The sequence below is a fragment of the Felis catus genome, chromosome A1, assembly GCF_018350175.1.
Source record: "Felis catus isolate Fca126 chromosome A1, F.catus_Fca126_mat1.0, whole genome shotgun sequence".
Taxonomy (NCBI): Eukaryota; Metazoa; Chordata; class Mammalia; order Carnivora; family Felidae; genus Felis; species Felis catus.
This window is the reverse complement of record NC_058368.1, coordinates 79130522-79155296: the sequence shown is the minus strand read 5'-3', so window position 1 is coordinate 79155296 and position 24775 is coordinate 79130522. Positions and strand designations below refer to the sequence as shown.

At 42.4% G+C, this 24775-nt stretch overlaps 1 protein-coding gene across 3 annotated transcripts in view; it reads right to left on the bottom strand.

Moving 5' to 3' along the window:
• Nucleotides 1-1731: 1731 nt before the first annotated feature.
• MYO16 (myosin XVI) overlaps nucleotides 1732-24775 on the bottom strand; it is a 615221-nt gene continuing 592177 nt past the window's right edge. For all 3 annotated transcript variants that reach the window (XM_023253136.2, XM_045055816.1, XM_045055813.1), the window contains exon 35: nucleotides 1732-3057. In XM_023253136.2, the coding sequence (XP_023108904.2) occupies nucleotides 2830-3057 (228 nt within the window). In that variant the 3' untranslated portion in view covers nucleotides 1732-2829. The remainder of the gene's footprint in view (nucleotides 3058-24775) is intronic.

The following is a 24775-nucleotide window of genomic DNA, read 5'->3' as shown; positions in this document are numbered from 1 at the left end:
ACTCTTAATACTGTTTCTATTGTCACGGCTATTAATGCTTTTGAGTCTGCTGACTATCCAGTCATGTCAGAACAGGTACAATGAGATAGTTCTAAAGTGAGGTCAACACACACCCGAACTCTCCCTCCAACTGTGAAGAAAACAAACCAACTGAACAGAAAGACCTACTTACTGACTTGGGAAAATGTGTTCTAGAAAGTCTCCGAGGGGTTTGGCCTCTGCCTCTAGAAAGTCAACAAACATTAGATGAGACAAAAGGGATTACTAGATTGAGTACATATAAACTATCCCGGGATGCCCACGGTACCTCTAGCAGGTGGCAGTTGGGTCACCTTACACCTACGCAAGCCCTAACATGAGACCAGGTTAACAGAATAGACAGTGGTGTCGTCTGGACCCACACGTGTTCGGGACGGCCTACTTCCCGTAAGCTTTCCCTTGAAGTCTTACCTCACAGTTTCATACAACACCGTATCCCCAGTCATTGAGTTGGAAGATTTTAAAGACACATTTTGATATAATAAATAGAAAATTTCTGCACCTCAAGTTAAAATGATGTAGACCTTGGAACTGTAAAGTTGAGGGTTTATGGTCTGACAGCCCACTTAACGCTCTGAGCTTCAAATCCAGGATGAGTGTGTGTACATGAGACTTGCCATGCGGTAGGTATATATCTGTGTTAGGAATAGTGTGTGCGAAGCACCCAGAGCCGTCATAGCAAGTGTTAGGTGCACATTTGAAACAGGTTCTGGAAAGGTGCAATGCTTGAACAGTTTACTTTTCACTCTAGTCCAAATAAATATACTGTGTGTGTGTGTGGGGGGGGGGGATCAGTTCAAACTTTTGATCCAGTGTAGACATTAACTGTCTACAGTATGCAAGGAATGGGCAAGGAACCATGTACATCAAGGAAAGTTGGCTTCTTTCAGTTGCTTGGTGGCTGAGATTAGGAAGTCAGGCATCAGGGAGTGAGAGGAGAGAGGCAGCGTGTGGGGCTTGGTTGCCGTTAAGCTGGAGGTCAAGCAGAATGCTTCCCTGTTAGATACATCTGTAACGTTATGTTATTCGCTTAACTGCACGTTAACTTTGCCTTTCCGGTTTTGTCTTCTGATGCTTTAACCCCTGCGCCTTGCCAATCCTGGAGGAGCTGCCCCTGGGGACTAGTCACATTTTACAGAAAGTAAGCAACTCCCACCACTGCAGAGCCCACACTCAACAACCTCCCTCTCCAGCCACTGATCCTTCCTCCCTTTGCCCCTGCCTGGAGCCAGGTACCAGATAACTAGGGACCACCCCGCACATGAAGCCCTCTGAAATGATTCAAATTTACCAGATTCTATGCCTGCATACCTTGCATCGCCCAGCCCTTCCCAAGGGCATCATAATAAAAGCTTCGGCTCCGAAGTTCCCTGGCCCCCTTTGCTGCCTAGCCGACCCTGAGCTTCTCCCCCTGGCAGGTAAGAAACTATCTGTTTTAATGGAAACTGTCTCCAGATCTGGCGGCCTCATTATTCCTAAATGACAATTATTCTTAAAAACTGACATAGGCCTACATGGCGGTTAAGTCTGAGTAATCCATAAAATCCTTATTTTAAACCACTAGGGCCTGTAGCCTGCAAAATGCCGTAAGAACAGAAGAAGGTGGGCAGCAGAGACGGGATGGCCTGTCACTGCCCCTGCCGGTCGCGCCAGGGAGACGGCAGCAGCAACAAATAAACACAACCAGAAGAACACAGCTGCACCTTTTATTGGTACGGTGACTTCGCAGAGGCTGGTCTGAACACAGAGTTCCTAGTAGCGACACAGCGCAGTCTGACAGCACGGCTGAGGACGTCCCCGCAGCCACAGAAGCACATGGATAAACGGGGTGGTCGTGTTACAGGGGGGTTGAGCACATACAGCAGGTGAGCCATGCAGCGCAGCTCCGAGGGGACGGCCACCCGGGGATGCAGCATCTCTGCCCCAGGCGGCAAGTCTCAGCGAGCTCCTCTGGATCGCGTAGACCTCTCACTGGAGCGACCCTGTCACCCCACCAGCTACGGATGTGAAGCCACACGTCTCTGAGCTCCTGTGACCGATGGTGGCGCCAGGAGAGGCCACGACGGACGGAAGGAGCTCGCGAGGCACGTAAGCAGAGACACGGCGCAGGGAGGAGCGGCCTCCTCATCAGGGAAATGAAAAACTCGGGACTCCGTGCATGCGTGTACAGGCTTGGCGCTGGCGGGGCTGAAGCAGGGGCACAGTCTCGAGGGCTTTAGGTCCTCCAGGAGAAACAAAGAAAAGCATGTGGAGGAAAGAAAATTCTAGAAACGAGCTCTTTCAAACGGGTGTTTCGAAGGGAGCACCACCAATTGCATAAAGTTATAAAACAGGGTAATAAACATGTACATCGTGATCAGGTTTGTAAAGTCCAAGGAAACACGACACCTACAAAGAAACGGAACGTGTGTCCCGCACAGCGTGTTCTAGAAAATCGACGGGCCAGCGAGGAACACGTGGGCGGCGCTACTGTACGGCGGGCGCGCCCTTCCTCCCCCCACACTTTTCCAGGCCCTTCTCTCGCCACGTAGGGGAAACACGGCCCCTGGGCCACGGAGCCCAGGAGCCAGAACGGATGGATTCCGCCGGAACCGGCGAGAAAGAACGCGCACGCGCACGGCGCAAACACGCACGTGCGCGCATGCGCACAAGCACAGGCGGGCCCTGGTGGCCTCTGCTGGCGCGTCCTGGGTGGCTCTGCGTCCACGCCGCGGGAAGCACCGGGGACGGGGCAGCCTCGGCGGCGGCCACCACCTGGCAGTGTCGCTGCGTCCACCTGCTGTGCGGCCCTCACATGGTGGAGTCCCACAGCTCGGAAGGCAGCCGGCCGCAGGAGGCCCCGTCGGGCTTCTTCACCAGCGTGGGCTTCTTGCAGGGAGGAGGGGGCGGCGCCCTGGGCTCCGAGGGCTGCAGGAGGTGCTGCCAGTCTCCTCTCCCCTCGCAGAGCTTCCGCCTCCAGTCCAGGAGCTCCTGCAGGGCGACGCTTTCGTTCTCTGAGAGCCTCAGCTGATGGATGACCTGGGGTGTGGGGGGAGGGGAGGAACAGCAAACACAGTGAGCGAGTGGAGAGAGGAGAAGAGCCACACAGGGGCCGGGCTGGGTGTGAGGGGGGCTCAGGCGCTACTCAGAGGCCTCCAGGCACTGCTGTCAAGAAACTATAGGGCCGCTGGGCAGGGTGCCGCTGAAGTAAGATGGCAGACAACATAGTATGTACGACAGGTGCACCGGCCCAGGAGATGAACCTCCAGGCGATTCCAGAAACACTCAAACGTGTGTATGCCCTTCGCCCTCTGTCATTATGCATGTTCTTACGACATCTCACACTTTCCCCTCATTTATCACAATTGTAACCCTGTTTGTAATGGGTGCTTTTGGGTTCTTCGAGGCTTGCCAGATGCTAGGGTTCAGCCTTCCCATCTGTGGGAACGTGACCCTACTCCTGACTACAGCAGGATAACCCAAGGATGGAGCCCTGCTCCGGAGGGCCCCTTCACGGTCCGTGTTAACAGAGGACCACACTAATATAGAAGTGGTTTCCAAGAGTTGGGTGTGGCAAGGGACAGCCACCGCAATATCCAACGCGCTAGTATGACCCGGGCACCTGCAACCCCAATGGAGAATCAGCACATACTCCTTTGCAGCAGCAACTCAAAGCAGTGATCTCAACTAGCAGCTATGTGCTCTCTGACCTTGCGCCTACAGAGACAGACTAGGAGAGCATCATGCGGTGCAATTCCCTCTTGCTTCCTCAGGATACCATTTTTTTCCGGCCATTCTAAAGTGAGTATGCCAGACATCACAGTGGGAACACAGGAAAATTCAGAAGAAACAAGAAGTCTCAACCCACTTCCAAAATACCTACTGCTCTGTTCTGGTGCCCCTTCCAGCCTCCCCAACAAAACAAAAGAGAATACAGGAAAGCAGGACATGGCAGTTGGCTCCTGGGTAGAAGCAGTCACTCAAAAGCAGCAAGCACAGTTGGTGCTCCAGGATGGTTCTAGAGCGAACACCTTTAACCTGGACATGTGAGCCTACTGTTTACCCGCAAAAGAAGAATTAAAGCTAGAATAAAAAAAACAAAAAGATGGCAGAAGGTGGAGATGTGGTGGTAAACCACAGAAGCTGGGAATTCAAACCCATACTGGGAGTGCAGAACTAGATTTCTGGAGCTGGTTACTAGCAAAAATAGATCCCTCAGACTGGATGTACATATAATCAGAAAAAAACACAACCCCCCCCCCCCCAAAAAAAAGAAACCTAAGTGTGGGAAACAGGACTATGATGGTCTGATCCCTGAAGCCACCTCCAGGAATCAATGCCGAAGTAGTATCCCCCAACCCCTTAAAAGGGTATTTTTCTCCAGTGTCCAGGAATGCACCAGAACAACCTGGAAATGAGGCATCCTCCTGCTGGGAAGGCTTTTGTGGAAGCCAGACTGACCCTACAGTCACAAAAGTGAGCCAAGAAAGAGAGGATGTAAAAATTATTATTATTGTTTATTTATTTTGAGAGAGAGAGAGAGTAAGCTGGGAGGGGCAGAGAGAGAGAGAATCCCAAGCAGGCCCCATGCTTTCAGTGCAGAGCCTGATGCGGGGCTGGAACTCACAAACTGTGAGATCATGACCTGAGCGGAAACCAAGAGCCGGATGCTTCACTGACTGAGCCACCCAGGTGCCCCCAAACTATTTTTCAGTAATTATTTGGGGTGCTAAATATGTACCAGGTCCTTTTCTAAGCACCTTAGAAACATTAACTCAGCAGTCGTCCTGAGAATTGTATAAAGCAGTGCCACCCTTTTGCAGATGAAATTGAGGCCCAAAAATGTAAAGTGTAATTTGCCCAAAGTTCCATGGGAAATGGTGTAACCAACCAGTCAAGCTCTAGAGTCTGTCTTTTTAAGTATTACTTTATGCTGCTTATCACTGACCGAATAGCTGTGGGGCAGAGTTCGATGTATGCTAACGACCAGCATCCCTATGCCATGGTCTTCTTTGTTCCTTTCCTCAGTGGGGTTCATGTGGAATCTGTATGCTTCCTCCACCAATGTATTTTAACCCCTCTATTCCCTCCACCAGTGTATGCTCGGCGATTACATTTAGCCTCAATCCTGTTCACTCTATGGTTTTTAAGCATTGTATACATGTTCCTTGACCCATGGTTAGCACATAGTAGCGATCTTTGGAAAATACTGTCATGGGATTTATTCTTGTGAGAGAACATTTAATTCTACCAGTCTCAGCTGATTTTTTCCCGCCAAGTGTCCTTGAGAGATCATCTTTCTTAAGTAACTTAGCTTGAGGATGATCTAATTAGAAACAAAACAAAACTTTCATATCTGCATGGGATTTGATAGGTCATGGCAGTTTACTTACTAGAAGGAAAAAAAAAAAAGAGAGATAAATTACCCAAATCATGTATTTAAAGCATCAGATAGCTCTGGCAAACTGAGAACCAGAAAAACTGAAATTCTGGATGGGGAGACTCTTTCTGAACAGATCATTACCAGCTGCTTTCCCCACCCCCCCCCCCCCCGGGACATTTGCCAATTCTGAGTTCTTTTGTAGGTCTAGAGAGCCTTTTCTAGAAGAGAGAGGAACCATACAATGTGTTGCAGTTGTATGAGACTAGAGGCACAAATTGGGAAATTGAGGACCCTCAAAGGATGGCCATTTTCCCCAAGGGACATCTGTTACATTCTTCAGCTGTACGCACGCGTGGTGACTTAAGCCAAAGGCTTATGAAAAGCAGCGTGAAATTCCCCTGCATGGTTGGAGGCGCTTCCGAAGCAAGTATCTGACCGGGGAGATAGGAGCCTCAAGCCCCTGACTGGTCTGCAGATTTTGCAGCTGAGTGGGGCACGTGGGCCTGGGAGCTCTGAAATGCACAGCTGGAACACATCTGCACTCCATCGGGGCTAAGGAGCACAGACACCTGGCAGGCTCTGGGCCAAAGCATGGCAGGCGGTGCTGCCTGGAGATCAGGGATGGAGTAGACGCAGGCTGGTTCTCCGCTGCAGCTCTATCTGTGACTGGATTCTGGAGGTCCTCCCTGCCTCAGCTTCCTAGCGCGATGGTGGAATCTCTGGGGTAGAAAACATCGTCTGCAGGGGCGCCTGGGCGGCTCAGTCCGTTAGGTGTCAGACCGAGGCCCAGGGCATGATCTCACAGGGTGTGAGTTCGAGCCCTGTGTCGGGCTCTGTGCTGACAGCTCAGAGCCTGCTTGGGATTCTCTGTCTCCCTCCCTCTCTCCTTCTCCACCCCTTGTGCTTTCTCTCTCTGTCTCAAAAGGAAATAAGCCAAAAAATAATAATAAACATAAATAAATAAGTAAATAAATAAAACCATGGTCCACAGCATCTACAGTTTGTTAACACACATGCTTACTCTACGATCAGAAATTACATGCAGAGACAAGGAAATTTACCCGAGAGTCAAAAGATAAAATGGATTCACAGATGATCCAGATGTAGGGCTAGTTGATAACAACTTGAAAGTACTTATGATGAAATGCCTAGGGGAGAGGAAAAGATGGACAAATCGAGGAGATAGCAGAATATACCCACATAAAAGGAGCCCCAGAAGGAAGAGGTGTACAAAGAACGTGGCAAGGCAATATCCCAACAGATAAGTCCCCCAACTTGCAAATGGAATCAATGCACACACTTCAGGGGCTCAGCAAACCACACAGAAGGCAGACCACACGCAGGCCACCACCACCAATAAGAAAACACGAGGCGGATCCTAGGAAAGCAAAGGCAAAGCAGAAAAGCTTTAAAACCCTAAAAAAAGACACGTTGCCTTCAGAGGAACAACAGCGAGAGGCAAAACGAACTTCTAAGCAGAAGCCAGGAAACCGCAAATCACAGGTGACAGTACCGGGAGAAAGGAATTCAGCCTAAGACTCTGTTCTCGAATAAAAATACCCCTCAGAAATAAAAATGAAGTAAAGTTGTTTTTAGACAACAAAAAGGAGGATATTTGCTGTCAGAAGTCTTTAATTTTTTTTTTTTTAAGTGAAAGAAAATGATCCCGGACGGAAAAATGGAAATTTAAGAGAGAATTAAAGACACCGGAATTAAATCCAGGGGTAAATAGGAGTAACATGCTTGGAACGTCTTGCAGACTATAAATTTTCTGCGGAACAAGAATGCATGCCAACAGCAATGGCGGGAGCCCCGAGGGGTTACGTGGAGTTTGGAGGTTCTAAGGTTCTAGCAATATGAGGAAAATAGCCAAAGTAACAGAATCCCTTAAGAGTCAGTAAGTCAAAAATGCAGGCTTTCTTCTCTAGTGAGACTACAGGAACGACAGGGGAAGAATGTATAATGAGCCAGTTATATGCAGAAAATGTGAAATAAGAAATACTGCATTAATTAAAAGAAATCAAGGAGGGTACAGAAAGAATATAAAAATGGAGGCCCAGTCTAACAAAACAGAGAAGAGCCTAAAAACTAGACAAACAGAATCCAACTCTCTACCCAGCTGCTGGCATCCCTCTTCCGTGGCGTGAGGGCCCCGGCTAGATCATGTCCTTGCCAGTGCATCTGATAAGCATCCAGCCCTGTCCACTCACCAGAAGCCGAGTACCACCACTCTGCGTGTCTTCTCAGTCCTAGACTCTCTCTAGCAGAGCCCTTCCTAATGACCAAAGATATATGCGAGATGCGACGCTCCGCAAAGACCTTCATGATAGGAACACATCTGCAGATTGAGCCACTGGAGGGCAGTCTGTGGAGAGTGCCTTTTCGTGGCTGCCAATCTGAGGCTGGTGGGGAGGGGTCTTGACATAAAATGCCCCAATCCCCCGAGTTACTGCTTCCCTCTTTTGAAAAAATAAATAAATAAACGCACTTTCTCAGAGCTTCTCAGTGTTTACTAAAAATATCTGTATTCCCAAGTATATTATAAAAGGTGAAACTCCTATGCCCAAACCATTAGAAAGCATTTTCTTAATGAGGATATTGATGTCTTGAATAATGGAGCAAGTAAAAAAGACAGCCATCTTTGAATCAACAACCAAGAGCTTTCTGTGCTTCCTGGATAAGCAAAAATTTGACTGATGTTTGCAATAATCAACTAATGCTCAGAATAAACCCTTTCATTGAGAGATCCCATGGAACTTTATTGTCTATTATGGAGATTAATAGGTATTGAGTAAAGTCTAATAGGCACATAAGGATAGTTGCCAGAATGGTATAAATGAGATGTTAAAATACTAACATTATTGATCGTCGTTTAAGAAAGAAAAACAAAAGAATTTTCACAGCTTATTCCTTAGATGAAGGTTAAAATTCCAGGCAAGGATACACGATAGGTCACTACTTTCAACGTAACAAAGTTCAGAGGGCATTTTAAAATTATCATCTGTGAGACAATACATAGAAGATCTGGAGATGAGCGCGGTATGCCCGGATGAATGATGTTCAATCTGCTTTATTTAGATTTATTACATTTATTAGACTGTGAGGCAAAAAATCATATTTGTTACAGGCAGAAAAGGAGCTTTAATATTTTAGAATAGCAAACAAATGCAACTACGGATGTCATTTAAGTGGTGGTCAAGGAGGGACACCTGGGTGGCTCAGTCGGTTAAGCGTCCGACTCTTGGTTTCAGCTCAGGTCATGGTCCTGCAGTTCGTGGGTTTGAGCCCTGTGTCGGGCTCTGTGCTAACAGCATGGAGCCTGCTTGGGATCTCTCTCCCTCTTTGCCCCTCCCCTGCTCTCTCTTTAAAAATAAATAAATAAACTTAAAAAAAATGGTGGTCAGAGCGCCTGGGTGGCTCAGGGAGTTAAGCGTCTGACTCTTGGTTTGGGCTCAGGTCATGATCTCAAGGCTTCATGGGTTCGAGCCCCACATCGGGCTCTGTGCTGGCAGCATGGAGCCTGCCTGGGATTCTCTCTCTTCCTCTCTCTCTCTGCCCCTCCCCTGCTCACCTCGTCTCTGTCTCTCTCAAAATAAATAAATAAACTTTAAGAATAATGGTGGTCAAGTACTATATAAGCACCCCAAAGTATTCACCATATTATTCAGCACTATAAACACATCTGGGTCAATGTTTCTCCATTCTTTTTTTTTTTTTAATTTTTTTTTCAACGTTTATTTTTTTTATTTTTGGGACAGAGAGAGACAGAGCATGAACGGGGGAGGGGCAGAGAGAGAGGGAGACACAGAATTGGAAACAGGCTCCAGGCTCTGAGCCATCAGCCCAGAGCCCGACGCGGGGCTCGAACTCACAGACCGCGAGATCGTGACCTGGCTGAAGTCGGACGCTTAACCGACTGCGCCACCCAGGCGCCCCAATGTTTCTCCATTCTTTAAATTTCCTGCCCTCTTGGTAACAACAATAACCCTCTTCCTCTACCATTATTTCGAGTTTCATGATAAATTAAGTATTATCATGAAAAAAGAAATAATGGACTTTTTAACAAAAACTTTAGTTTTGAAAACAGACTTGTAACTACAGAGAACACACTGATGGCTTCCAGAAAGGGAAGGGGTGGGGTGGGGGGAAGGGAGAAATAGGGGCTGGGAATTAAAGAGAACACTATCATGATGAAAATAATTGTTTGAATTTAGTTTTGGTATTGGGGGGGAACCATTTCTTTTCAGGAAGAGAAGAAATGATGCCAGGGATCAGGGATGCAACTGGAAATGAGTGCCTAGCATCTGCTGGCTTGACACCCAGGTTTCACTTACTGATTTGTTGTTTGGCTAAAGGATGCCATATGGGTATCTTTTAGCTTCAAGCTTGTTTACCGTTGCTTCAAAGATTTATCTCCACCCCATGTCACTTCAGACAGCTAGTCACTTATTTATTTTCTTTTCTGGCATGTTTTATATTATAGTGTTTGGACACAAAATCATCATCTTTCAGAACCAGGAAGCAAGTGTTATAACTGGGAACTTAGAAATTGCCCCATACCTATGATGCTGGACGTCCACACTCTATCACCTGTGTGCCACACGAATATTACAAATGCTCTGCTGTTTAAAATTTTTTTTAAATATTTATTTTTGAGAGAGAGAGAGAGGGAGAGAGAGATTGCAAACTGGGGAGGGGCAGAGAGAGAGGGAAACACAGAATCTGAAGCAGGCTCCAGGCTCTGAGTCATCAGCACAGAGCCTGATGCGGGGCTTGAACTCAAGAACTGTGAGATCATGACCTGAGCCACCCAGGCGCCCCGCAAATGCCCTGCTTTTAAAGGAACCATGCTTAAAAATGTATTAACGTGTTGCACATGGCGTAGAGATGGAGTTGCTCAAAAAGGAGTTTTTTTAAAACCTTCTTTCCCCCATTTACCTGGGAAAGGGGACTTATGGAGGACGGTCTGGAGAAACTTCACAGAGGAGGAAGTACCATTTGATATGAATGTTGAAAGTTGAGGTTGCCACCATTTGGAAAAGGGGGAAAGAATAGGCAAGAAGAGGCCTCTCCACAGAACCTGAGGTAGACAAGTGTCAGTAGTGACCCTGGACTCCCATCCTTTCTCAGAGGACCACCAGTCCATGAGCAGATGGGTGCTGGCTGGAGGCAGCATTGTGGAAGATCCAGGGTCTACAGCAGTGCTTGATTCAAATCTGAAATCTGCCACCCAGTGATAGTCTGTGACCCAACTCATCATCCTCATCTGTAAAGTGGGACCACAGTAACAATCTACCTCCCCAAAACGCATGAGGATTTACATGAGTAATGTGTGTGGGCCACATAAAAGAGTATGTGAAAATAGTGAGTGCCCTATAAATGTAGGGCATTATGATCTCATCATCATTCGCTCTTTGACTTGAGAAAATCCCTAAACATTGCTGAATGGTGATTATCTTGATGAGTCAATTGGACAACATTAAATGAAAACACTTCTCACAACTTAGGGCCCTAAATAAAGATAAAGATAAAAATTAAAATTAAAATAAAAATAGGGCACCTGGGTGGCTCAGTCTGTTAAGCAACTGACTTCGGCTCAGGTCATGATCTCATGGTTCGTGGGTTTGAGCCCTGTGTCGGGCTCTGTGCTGATGGCTCAGAGCCTGGAGCCTGTTTCAGACTCTGTCTCCCTCTCTCTCTGCCCCTCCCCTGCTTATGCTCTGTCTCTCAAAAATAAATAAAAACTTCAAAAAAATTTAAAAAATAAGTAAAAATAAATACAAATACAAATAAGTCTCTTCCTTAGCAACACGAAGCTGTCAAAATACTGAGCAACATACTGCATTTATAAAATAACTATGATTTCTGCACATATGATTTAAAACTAAAGAAAGTTGTACAGAAAGAAATGAAAGGTCCGGAGTTCCTTTGAATTTCAGGAGTAAGATAAAAAAGGGTATAAATAGATTTTAGTTGAGTAATTTAAACTGTTAAGTGTAATGTTGCAGAAATTGAGATTTGTATATGTACTTTTTCAGGGGTCCTCAAGTTCTCTGGATGATCTAATATATTTCACATTTTTATTTTCATGATATTTTTTCAAAAGTAATACAATCGTGCCTTGGATCATTTGAATGCCTACGTTTAAAGCCAGTGCTCAGCGAGACTTTATTCTCTAACTTCTTATTTTATTTACAAGCAGGATGCCACACGGAATATCACTGATATTGTTGCAGGCTAACCAGAAGAGAGTAGTTGTGTTTAATATGCAAATAAGGCATCTCCCCCAAGAAAGCACTAAGTGATATTTCAGCATGGGTGAGATTAATAGTTTCCCAGCAGTTCAAGCAGAGAAAAGCGGTAGGGCCTTGGGTTAACCAACGGCACAAGACAGTAGAAATGTAGTTCTTGGAATCTGAGTCAATACCACGTCCATATTTTCACCAGTACTCTCATTCCTGCTAAACACACTCATACCTACCATGAATGTGATAAATTTTAATTGTTTGCTTTGGTAGGTTTTTGCCATGTTTTCAATTTATAAATTTGCTTCAGTTTTATAGCTGTAATGAGAACAAAGAGGATGAAGACGTTTTATGGAACAATGTGTGTGTCTACATTTAATCACCATTATAATAAGTTAACTTCAGAAATGTTAAGGGTTTGGGGGATTTTTTTTTTTTTTTTCATTTAAAAAGGGTCATATGTAATATGTAAGTGAGAAAATGTTGATCTATGTGGGTGGAATTCCCCGGAGGTAGAATCTGTTGCTTGATCAGATCACGGGTGTCCTTTAGGGTCCCAAATGAGTAAATTAATCTCTGCTCAGCAAGCACAATGCATCCAATGTACTTCGAGAGCTTAAACAGAGTTCGTGTCTGAATGGCTGCATGCAAAGGTTTAAGGGAAGGAAGAGAGTTTTTATCATAATTGAAAACCAAGAAAGAATTTACTAAAAATCCAAGCAAACGGGCATTTAGTTGGGCAATTTGAATTGCAATGTGGGAGACAGATTCACGTGGAAACCTGACTCATGCTCCCAGGAAGACAGGGCAGTTACAAAGGCGGAAGGGTGTGAGTGCAGTTCTCAGGTCCTCCAGATAAAAGAGGGGTGGAGAGGAGCTTAACCCAGGTTGGTTGGGTTAAGATGCAAATTAGGGGCTGAAACTTGTCCAACAAATTGCACTGGCTCCTCTGAAAGTGAAGGCGAACAGCTCCTGGTGTCCTGGTGAGGAAGGACTCAAGTCCGGGGGAGGGCTTGCAGCTGGCAAAGAGCTCAGAGGCCCATGAGAACGTGCAGAAATTCCCCCTCCCTGGTGGCCTCCTGATGCTGTTTTCAGAGACACTTGCAACCAGGCTTACTTGCTCTATATTGAAATCTTCTTTCACACAGTCTATCAGATTTGTGTTTTCATTTTTTTTAAAAATAAACTTAGGGCCAATTGGGCACCTCACCCCCATCAGGGACAGGGAAGGAAAGGAGGAGAGTGCCTTCAAGCAATGGCGGACTGACCCCGATCTTACACTTGAGATGTAGTTCACATGTCACAGATTCAGATAAGACCCTTTCAAACACCATACAGCCCTGGGAACTTATTCAAAATGCTCTGTTGCTCTGAAGTCACATAGGGTGTGGGTGGTCCCAGACCCATTAGTTACTCGGAATTCAGACATGGCTAGATGGCTCTGAATGGCTAGTGAGTGGGGCCATTGAAAGACAGTGGGACAGTCACTGCAGACTTCAGGGTGGCCAGAGAGTGCAATGCCTTAGACGATCAGACAAGGCTTACCCTATGCAGTGGTCGGAGAGTTTTGTTTCCCCCACCCCAGATTCGCATGTTGGGATCCTAACCCTCAGTGTGGTGCTATCTATAGCTGGGGCTTTGGGGAGGTGATGAGGTCATGAGGGTAGAGCCTCAGTGAATGGGATTAATGGTTTTATAAAAGAGACGTCACAGAGCCCCCTCACCCCTTCTGCCTCTGAGGACACAGAGAGAAGTCTGCGACCTGGAAGAGACCCCTCTCCTGACCGTGCAGGTACCCCGACCTTGGACTTCTGGCCTCAGAACTGTGAGAAATACATTTCTGTTGTTTATAAGCCACCCAGTCTGTGGCATTTTGTTATAGCGGCCCGAGCAGACTAAGACATCCCATGCCCAGAATTATTATTTTTGGATGGCGTGGGGAAAAAAATGATACTATGGTGTAAGAGGTACAACTCCCAGACTTCTAGAAAATGGAGCAGGCCATCTGTCCATTTAAATGCCTTTGAAAACAAAGTCAGTACAGGATCTAATAATATACCTGGAAATTATTCTGTGATTTTTATTTTAAAATTTGACATTCGAAAGAAGTAGGAAAGCTTCAAAGCTTAGGGGCCAGTTGTTATTTGGAGTGGGAAAGCCGAAAGTCACAGTTCATGGGGAGTTGGGACAATCTGGCCCTCAAAGGAACAGACAGATGGAGCCACCTCGCAGCCATGCAAGGCCTGGCAGCATCATCGGAGTGTCCCAACCTCCCCCCACCCCCCCACCAAGTGGGCTGCACGGGATGGGGTGGCGTTTGTGATCTACAACCTCTGGTCAGTTTCGACCTCCTCAAACCTGTAGCCTCACGTTCTCCTCTCTGTTCTCAAGGACAGATCAGGGAAGGCAAAGACAAGCCATCCACACTCAATAAACCGGTGCCTCGGAACACCTCCTTTCGAGCTCCTAGCGGGCGCGAGCAGATATACATGAACCACATGGTCCAGGCGTTTCCCTGTGGGCTGCAATACTCATCCTCAAGCAAAATCCCCTCCTTTCTGCAGGGTCTTAACAGGAAGATTACCTCATCGATAGTGTAATCCTTAGAAAATAGTGCCACTTGTAACACCTGCTATTACTACGTCAACGACTCACTATAGGGATTAAAAAAAAGGGTTTCATCCTGTTTTTGAGAAAATCTTGCTGATTTGATATTTAGAAGTTCAAGACATGAATCTAGTTCTCATTTCCCCGCCTGGACTTGTAAAGTATTTTGTGTCTTCTAAAGTCCAGAGGTATCAGGCAGACATGAAGACAGAATTTGCTAAAAGGATGTAAAGACTGAGTTCATGGAAGGTCTAAATCTCAAATGGGTCATTTTCACTAGCTTCCTCCCTTTCCAGGGTCAATGACTCTCTCACAAGCCAGAGAAAACCACAACGTGGTGTAAAGGCTTAATGAGGTTTATTACTTGTATATCTTTTTCATTAATTTTCAATAGATTTCTATTGTGTCATTAATAGAATTCTCGGAGATGAACTAATTAAAAAATGAGATATAAATTTCTTTACTTCCTGTGGATATGCACTTCTATGAATAATATTAATAAATGTAAATTAATAATTTGCTACTGATGTTTTACCTTAAGTCTTTCCCTTCCAGGATAAAAATAGACTTTGTTAAATAATTCATATGTAAAATCATGTTGCTGTTCATTTGTCGCAGAATTGATTTTTCTATTGACTATTCACCCAAAGGTGAAAAGAGGCATTTACTGACATTTATGGAAATTAAAACAAGGAAGCTTCTTGGCTGACTGAATAGTGAATATTAGTGTTTCAAATGCAAATCCCATTCCTACTTGATGCTAACAAGATGTTGGAGGAGAAACCATTAAAAAGTGAAATTTGAAAATCACAGTTTCCAAAGCCAAAGTCTACCTAAATAGAACTGAAAGATGTGGCATAAAATAACATGTGATTCAAAAAAAAAAACTTTGATGAAAGGGTTGTATATTTTCATTCTTTGAAAAAAAAAATTAAGAAAATGATCTGAACGTCAAAGTAGCATTTCTGGTTTAGGCAAAAAAGAGTTGATCCTTCTAACTCAGAAATAGGTATTTATACAGGATTTCAATTGAGTTCATTCTCGCTCTTTTGTTTCTTCTGTTGCCATTTTGTTTCCTTTGTTGCCAAGGGGCCAAATAAAGGGGAAAATATCTTTTTAAAGGCACTTTGCAAATTCTATTGTAAGCAATGGGCAACCAGGCAGTGAGGGAGGAGAGAGAGAATTTGAGCTTTTTACCTTATCTTTCAGTTTGATTTCTTAAAAAAGTTACTAACTGTTCTTGACTTTTATAAGTAGTATTATACTGGAACACGTTTAATATCATTGAAATGGACATTTATTTGCATTTGGTAGATGATTTTAGGTTAATAGCTATGAATGAAAATGGACTCTGATGAGTGAATGTATAGTTCTTCCTATTAATGGACAGTTATAAAATAGAAATTTATGATTGTACTATACATCATGCAATGTAATTAATTTGTGACATGCTGGGATATGGATTTTATATGAGCTCTGGTCTTTCACCTCAATTCATTAAAAAAAAAAAAAACCATGGCAGCATCAGTATGAGTGACTAGATTGTAACAAATTGATAACCTATATTTAGGGTATGTTTGTAGTAATGACGTATGATAGTAATGGGGTTGGAATCCAGAGAATATACAGAAAAACATAAATCTATTATACTGGAAACACGGAAAGTAAGAACATTACAAATTTTTTTTAAAAACGTGTTTCTTGGGATTATATGGGAGACTCGCCGCCAACAACAGGAGGTATTATTGAGGATAATTAATCTACTAGGTTTGATCTCTCCAAAGAATAAATCTATTCATGTAATTGCTGTGTTCAAAATGCTGCAGTGCCGCCATTTTGCCTGGCCTAAACCATCAAGTCTCCACTCTTTAGCAGGTTATGGAAAGTCCAGTATTTTCTGGCCATGCTGATTATCACTGCTTCGTCACCATCCATTCTCACACGGACTCTCTCTGTCAGCCCATCAGATGTAGCCAGAATACACCTGAAGTTCTGTTTCTCTGCAGTAGTCCCATCTGTACGCCTAAACATGGGATCCTTTGAGGCTTCTAAGGCCCTATGTCTAACATCGTCTTCATGCTATTATTTTATATTCTTAAAGCATTTTTCACATGTGATTATTCTAGTAGTTTCTCATAACCATGTGAAGTAAGCAGGTTCTGTATTATTAGTCTCATTTCAGAGATGCTGAAGCTCATCTTTAGAGCCCAAACTCACTTGGCTAGTACCTGATGCATGCAAGTTCAAGCACACTGAGTTTAGCTGGTCTTCTTGGGTACAAACAAAAGGTCGTCCTTGTGTGTGAACCAGCAGGTCAAACCATGGCAGTGAAGTCTCCAGAGACTTTGGAGGCTGCATCTAGAAGGATCCTCTCTCTTGTTTGGTTGTTCCCCTCTCCAGGATCCTCATTTGTGTTAGTATGTAGGACACAGTCTATCTGTTAATTTATTGATATCACAATTTTCTTTCTGGAAACAACCACAATCTGTGTGTTATGGCAATAAATATAATTAAACAAGAATGAGAAAAGAAGGGGCGCCTGGGTGGCGCAGTCGGTTAAGCGTCCGACTTCAGCCAGGTCACGATCTCGCGGTCCGTGAGTTCGAGCCCCGCATCAGGCTCTGGGCTGATGGCTCAGAGCCTGGAGCCTGTTTCCGATTCTGTGTCTCCCTCTCTCTCTGCCCCTCCCCCGTTCATGCTCTATCTCTCTCTGTCCCAAAAATAAATAAACGTTGAAAAAAAATTTTTTTTAAAAATAAAAATAAAAAAAAGAATGAGAAAAGGCACTTCAGGAAATTGGATATTAATAAAATAACCTAATCCGAGTTGATTTTTGAAAATCAGATAATTAGGAGAAGGGCATAGTTTAGCAACTCCATTAGCCATGGGATACACTGTGTTGGGGAAAGTTATTCTCTGTCACCAACCTTGATCTTTCCGTCCAAAATGGAGTTACTGGAGTTCAAGTTTCCACTTGAAAACCGGAGGTAAGAGAGGCCCTTCTTTACAATCATTACATGCACAAAAAGGTCCTGTAAGTATTAAAACATTTCTCAAGGTGCCCAAGTTGTTATACAGGATTAACTTTGTGCCTGGGAAAAATTAAGTCCACAGGTTTTAAGGAATTTCTGAGAGACCAGTTGTCAAGAATTATAAGCTTTCCTCTCTCTCTCTCTCTCTATATATATATATAAATATATATATTCATTTAAATATATTGGAATATTGCTTTCATCTATATATATACATATATATGTATACATATGTATATATTGCTTACATCCATATGTATACATACATATGTATATATATGGATGTAAGCAATATTCCAATAATTCTATCATTACAAGATATAATTTTTGATACCATAAATACTACAGGGGCACCTGGGTGGTTCAGTTAGTTAAGCGTCTGACTCCTGATTTCCACTCAGGTCATGATCTCACTGTTCGTGAGTTCGAGCCCACGTCAGGCTCTCTGCTGGAGGCACGAAGCCTGCTTGGGATTCTCTCTCTCCTCTCTCCTCTCATTGCCCTTCCCCCTGCTCATGTGCACATGCTCTCTCTCTCTCTCAAAATAAATACTTAAACTTTGAAAAACAGACTTCTTTCCAAAAATATATAATAAAAATCACCTGGAAGTGTATAAAATTAATTTGAATCCACTTGGGCTTTAAGATCCAGGCTTTCTATATCATTGACTTCGTGAAACTTCTTCCCAATATCACAGTTCAGTTGCTTTAGAACCTATTTCTGACAGAGTCAGGTTGTTTTTTCATAAAATGAATTCTTTCACCATAATTAGCTGATTACAATTTCAGCACAATTGAAAACTTTCTGTTCTTTCAGTCTGAATTTTGCATTTAAAAATGTTAGGCCACATTCGTGTTCAGAGCACCACATGTAACAAGTCAGGGAATGAGCGATACAGGTTCCCAAGTGACTCTCTTCCAGTTCTCTTTATCTTGAGCGGAAATAGAGCTGTTTGTCTACATTTTCTCCTTACAGAAAAGGCAAGCGATTACCTTTCACTTAGATTCAGAGCAGACCCAAGTTTTCAAACCTGGCAAATGGTTCTCAAGAAAGACAGTACAATAAGAGTCCTAATTGACATTTTGCATTTAGCCCCTAGCTGTAGTTTACAATGAGAAAGTCTCCCTTTTCTAGACTTAACACTTATCATGGATGCCAATTCCAACTTGTCTTCATTTAAACATCTAGTAATACGTAGAGTTCACGCCCCTTCAGCCACACTGGCCACCTTGCAACTCAGGCAAGGTCCTATTTCAGGGCCTTTGCTCTCCCCCCACCTAGAATGTTCCACCCTGACATCAGCATGGCACACTCCCTACTTCTTTGCTGTCTTTGCTCTCAATGAAGCTTTTGTTGACTTTCTTAGAACTCGCTACTCAACCCAACCTCCTTCCATATCTGCTCTTGTCACTCCCAAGCTTGCTTATCCTGTTTACCTTTCCTCGTATGTTTTATTACCTTTTAGCATTTTATACATCTCACTTAAATATCATTCATTGTTTGCTTTCCAATGCTAGAATTTAACTCCCAGGAGGGCAAGGACGTTTGTTTTATAGACCAAGGTGCCTAGATCTGTGCTGGACACAAGTTGGTACCCAGTAAATATTTGTGGAATGAATAAATGAATCTCTGAAAATTCAGTTCTGTGCCACCCACTTCTTTAGAATCCAAAACACTGTATGTATCTTATTATATGCTTTAAGTTGTTTTATGCATTACGCATAAATATATGCATATAATTGTGCAGAGTTGTATACAAGAAAAGCACACTGTTTTATACATAAAACATATAAAGGCATATTGTTCTTTATAGCCAATATAAGGGATGTTCCAGAGTCTTTTTTGTTGCATGTGACTTTTACATAACACGCCAGCTTTAGAGCCTAATCACCATATAAAATGTGACTTTAATATCCTCCAACCAGTAATGCAACTGCCTGTGATTCTATTTACCAAGCTTATTAGTACATTTTTAACATGAGACTGAATTTAAATATTTGAATAAATTTAGGAAATATTCTATCAGTCTGCTTCTCTTAATTCATCGAAAGCTGCTACCAGATGACAATTACACTGAGTTGGCAATTTATTGAGCATTTGTGTTGGAATGCAAAAATGATTAAGATACAGTCAATGCATTCTCTATATGCTCAAAGTCCCAGGGTCTACACACATGTGCATAATTATAATACAACAAAATAGGTCATATAAAGAAGATATGCACTGTGGAATTACAGGGACCAATTTATAAAGGCAAATGACGACTTTGCTTAGAAGGAGTGCTCAAGGAAAGCCATCAGGAGGCAAGTAATATTAAAGAAGAGTCTAGAAGGTCAGAGATAAATACAGAAAACAGTCCATTTCAGGCAATGTACTCAGCATTGAGAGGAAGTGGGAAACATGGCCTTATATTGTAAAAGGCAGGGGAGAATCGTTATTGGCACAGAAAAATGTAAAACTACATTGTCAATTTACACCATTCTCAAAAATAAAGTCCAGGTAGTCTAAATTCCTAAATGCAAGAAAAAAAGAAAAAAATGTAAAAACAACAACAAACCGCACACACACACACCCTAAACTTTAAAACATATATGGAGAGAGAGATCTTTATGGCTGCAGGGTAAGAGAAATTTGGGGGGAGGGCTTTCTCAATGAGAAAGATTTTTTAAACAGTACAACAAAAGCACAATCTATAAAGATAAGGGTTAATCAGTTTGACTATATTAACACTATAAATTTATGTGTGGTAAATGCGTCAGCTGGGCCACAATGAAAGAAGCTCACCTCTGCCTATTTCTCTCAGTAATTATAACTAAACTTTGGACAAAATGCACATCTATCTGCGGACCAGAAAAGTAAACCAAAACAAGTGAACTGTGGAGGGAAATCCAAATTTGGAGAACGCACGCAGAATAAAGACACACTCAGATTAAGGAAAACTAGGAAGTTCTTGAGGCTGACGGAAATGGAACTAGAAGGAGTGAAGCTATAGAAATGGTAAGTACTGGGATAATAAAAAGAAGATTTTTCTCTACTGAAGTTGTCTGAAGCGTGCATGACAGTTTAAGGCAAAACTTATAACACCTCCTAGGAGAATGTGTTCAATGTATGCAGATATAACGTTTCTGACAACAATTAAGTAGATGTAAAATATGTTACAACTATAAAGAATGTAGATGTAATATATTTATAACTGTGTAGACGTATGTAGATGTAGCACATGTGGTGACGATAAAGTAAAGATCAGCGAAGGAGGTTAAAAGGAATGATATGGTTGACTGCAAATAGAGTGACAGGTGTGTATATATTACAATTGCTAAATCAACTACCAAGAAAACACATACAAAGACATATAGCTGAAATGCCAACAGATAAACTAAAATAGAGGACTTAAAAATACTCAAATAATCTGAAAGAAAGCATCATTGGGAAATAGAAGAACAAAAATGGTGGTGAGAAACAGAAAAACATAAAATGGACAGACCAAAATCCAGTCACATCCATAATTACATTAAGTGTAAATGGTCTGAACACACCAAATAAAATACAAAGACTATCAGACTGGATAAAAATAAACAAGACACATCTATATATTATTTATACAAATCGCAAGTTAAATATAGAGACATAAATAGGTTAAAAGTAAAGGCATGGATTTTCATTGGGATGGTGAGGGGGTTAATAGTTGTGATAATAGTTGCATAACCCTAACAGCTTACTAAAGAACCCTGGATTGTATAGTTTAAAGGTGTGAACTGTATGGTATGTGAATTATATCTTAATAAAGCTGTTTAAAAGTAATTAAATGAATGGAAAAACATACCTTGCACACAATGATGAAAAGAATGGTTATTTTAATTTCAGTCAAAGAAGACCTCAGGAAAAGGAATATTAATTATCAGAAGTACAAATGATAAACAGATCTATTCATCAAAAAGATGCAATACTCTTCAAGGTCTACACACCTAATGACAAAACTTCCAAATATATAAGGTAAAAACTGATTAACCTGAAAGGAAAAGTAGCCAAAATCTCAATTATAGTTGGAGACTCAGGGTACTCTTCTCTCAGTATTCAGTGGAAGAAGTGGACAGAAAATCAGTCACAATACAGAAGCCCCACACAACACTGTCAATCAACTTGACCCAATAGACATTTCCAGATCACTATATGACAATAGCAGGATACTCCTTTTCATGGAAATTCCACCCAGATAGACCCTATTCTGGGCCATAAAGTAATTCCTGATAAATTGAAGAGAACTGAAATTATTGAAAGTATATATTCTGAGATCATAATGCAACTAAACTAGAAATAAAAAACCAGAAAGATATCTGGAAAGTCCTCAAATGTTTGGAAGGCAACAACATTAGTCAAAGAGGAAACCCTAAGAGAAATCAGAAAGCATGAATTGAATGAAAATAAAAGCAAAACTATCAGAATTTTCAGAACACAGGTAACATAGCCAGAGATGGGAGTATACTACATTAAATACTATTAGAAAAAACAGAAGTCATGAAATCAATGTTCTACACTTGCTATTTAAGAAACTAGAAATAGAACCAATTATACCCAAAGCAAGCAAAAGGAAGGAAATATTAAAGAGCACAGAAATCAATGAAGCAGAAAAATAATAGAGAATATCAATACAGTCAAAAGCTGTTTTTAAAAGATCAATGAAGTTGACAAACTTCTGGTTAGACTAAGAAAACACTATAACCAGGGGCACCCGGGTGGCTCAGTCGGTTAAGTGTCCGACTTTGGCTCAGGTCATGATCTCACAGTCTGTGGGTTCGAGCCCCGCATCGGGCTCTGTGCTGACAGCTCAGAGCCTGGAGCCTGCTTCCGATTCTGTGTCTCCTTCTCTCTCTGCCCCTCCCCCATTCATGCTCTGTCTCTCTCTGTCACAAAAATAAATAAAAACATTAAAAAAATTAAAAAAAAAAAAGAAAACACTATAACCAAAGTGTTTGCCATGCAAGTGACTGACGAGCAATATTATTCAGAATATGTAAAGAATTCTTTCAAGTCATCTAGAAACTCATGCAAACCAGTTCGGAAATAGGAAAAGGATAGCTTTGGGCTACTAGGTCTGAGGACATATGAAAACGCTCGACGGCAACCAGGGAAATGTAAAACAAAGCCATAATAAGATCTGTTTTACACTTACCACATCATTAAAAAAAATAAAATTAAATTGAAAAATTAAAAAAGAAAGATTAATTAAACTAAGCGACTTTCAGGAAAAAAAGTTAGGGGAGAAACATTCCCTTTTAGAGGTGTGTTCAACTATTTTGGGGAATTATTGGCAGTAACTCCTATGGTTGAAAATGTGCACCCTCAGAAATGCAGTATTTCCATTTCTAGGGGAAACCTTTGGATTTTTTCCCCCCTAAATTACAAGTTAGGGGCACATTCTATGATCTTCACCGTAGCACTGTTTGTAACAGCAATAATTTGGAAACTTGCTTTTGATCAAGTTTTCCACTCCACTTTGTCAAACTGCAAACAAACATGTTGTTTTTAAGAAATGTCATGAATATATCTATGGAAACCCTCTTTCTGGGAAAAGTTTAAAGTGGAGGAGGCATATTGACACCTACAGTTATGTTTTTAATTAAAAAAATTTTTTTTGGTGTTGAAAGGGAGCTTCTAGAGGCACCAGTAAGGATCTGTGCCAAAGCCCTGGTTGTAGCCCTCTGGCAAATGTTTGTGCATCTAAGTCCGTGCTGCCATATTGTCACTTGACATTCAGTACATCCTGGTGCATCTTTCATAGAGCTCACTGGATTAAGATTCTCAGGACCCCGAGAGACACGTCCAACCACCTTGTGAGGATCTGGAGGAAGACAGTCTGGCTGCCAGAGGCACTGCTGTCCCCTGAGGCTGGAGGTGGCAGCAAGGCGAGACCCACCCTTCCCGCTGGGGCGGGTGTTCCTAAGGCCTTGCCTCTTCCAATGGACTTGCTCTCTCCCGAGCTTGCTGAGGGAACTTGAACGCAATGTTGTGCTCAGAGCCTGTGAGTGTGTCCCCTGTAATCTCCCTTCCTACTGCCTCCCTCCTACCGCTCCACGTTTAAGGCTTTACATTTAACCTTGAGCTAATACTCAGAATGAAACAGCAAATGAGAGCACCATGCATCCAAATGGGGAGAAAAAAACACCTCAACAACTAGAAAATAATCCGCAAATCAGTTCAGAGTGACACCTTTATGTACACTGTAAAAGCATACGAATCATCCATTTTTACTTACGGACATGATATAATTTATGGGTACATTCATATTAGTAAAAGTGCAAACATGGATGGAGGGTTATGCCCTAATTTCCGGATGGGATTCACCCCAGCGTGGCAGGTGGGCATGGGACATAGAAAATATATGGTGCCAGAGCAGATATGGTGAAATGTAACGATTTATTGAAGTTGGGTGTTTTACTCGTCACTGTGCTCCCCCCCCAAATATATAGTATTCCATAGCAAAATGTTTTTGAAAATCACATACATGCCAGCCACATTTTATCAAAATCCCAGAGAAGTGCTGTGTCATGCTGATTCTGTCTAACCCCCTACATATTTTAGATAGCGTCTACTATGTTAGAATCAGAATTGATGTTCAGAATACTGACCTTGAAAAAAAAAACACCAAGATAACATAGCAAACATTGTTTATACGCACTTGTTATATGGCAGGCTGCAGGCTTGACATGTTACAGGTATTTTCTTTTATCAACTTGAAAACTAACTGCTACGTTCTGTACCTACCTGCTGAATAACAGTTATGGGATTTATACCCATAAATTTTATTTTTTCTTTTTCTCTTTAGTTTTGTTTTTCTTTTTCTTTTAGTTTTTTCTTTTCTTTTAATTTTAAAAATTAAATCTTTTTAAGGGAATAGTGCAGTTCCTAAGTTAACTAGAATTTGTACTCAACCACATTTTCTCAGATGCAATGTTACTTCCTCCCTCATACAATGGTATTGACTCACTACAGCCTTCCCATCTGTAAGGTGAGCATGGAGAGATATCACAAGACCTTCTTATTTTGCATTCTTCTCATATTTCTTAAAACTGAATTATCTCCTCGTTGATAATAGTCAACGTGTTCACTAGAAAAATATGCATTTGAATGCATTTGGGAGAGACACAGGGTGCAATTTTATGGAGGAAAAATACAAAATAGGAGATTTGCTTTTGTCTTTTATTTCGCAAGTTTCTCTATAACTATACAGGATTCTTCCTTTCTCTTTTGAAAATGCTGCCACTCAACTCATACCGTCAAATTAATTTACTGCCTTCATTTCTGGCATGTACTATGGAAGTCACGAGGGGTGCGTGCCGATTCCCTGAAACCTCAGCTGTGTGAACGAGCCTCCCATGCTACGTCTCGTCTCGTGTTTGCAGCTTATAAATGAAATACTTATACCTTGCCTTTTGAAATAGCTATCTAATTTCTATTTCCCACCATGTGCTTTAGAATCCTCCCTTAATGAT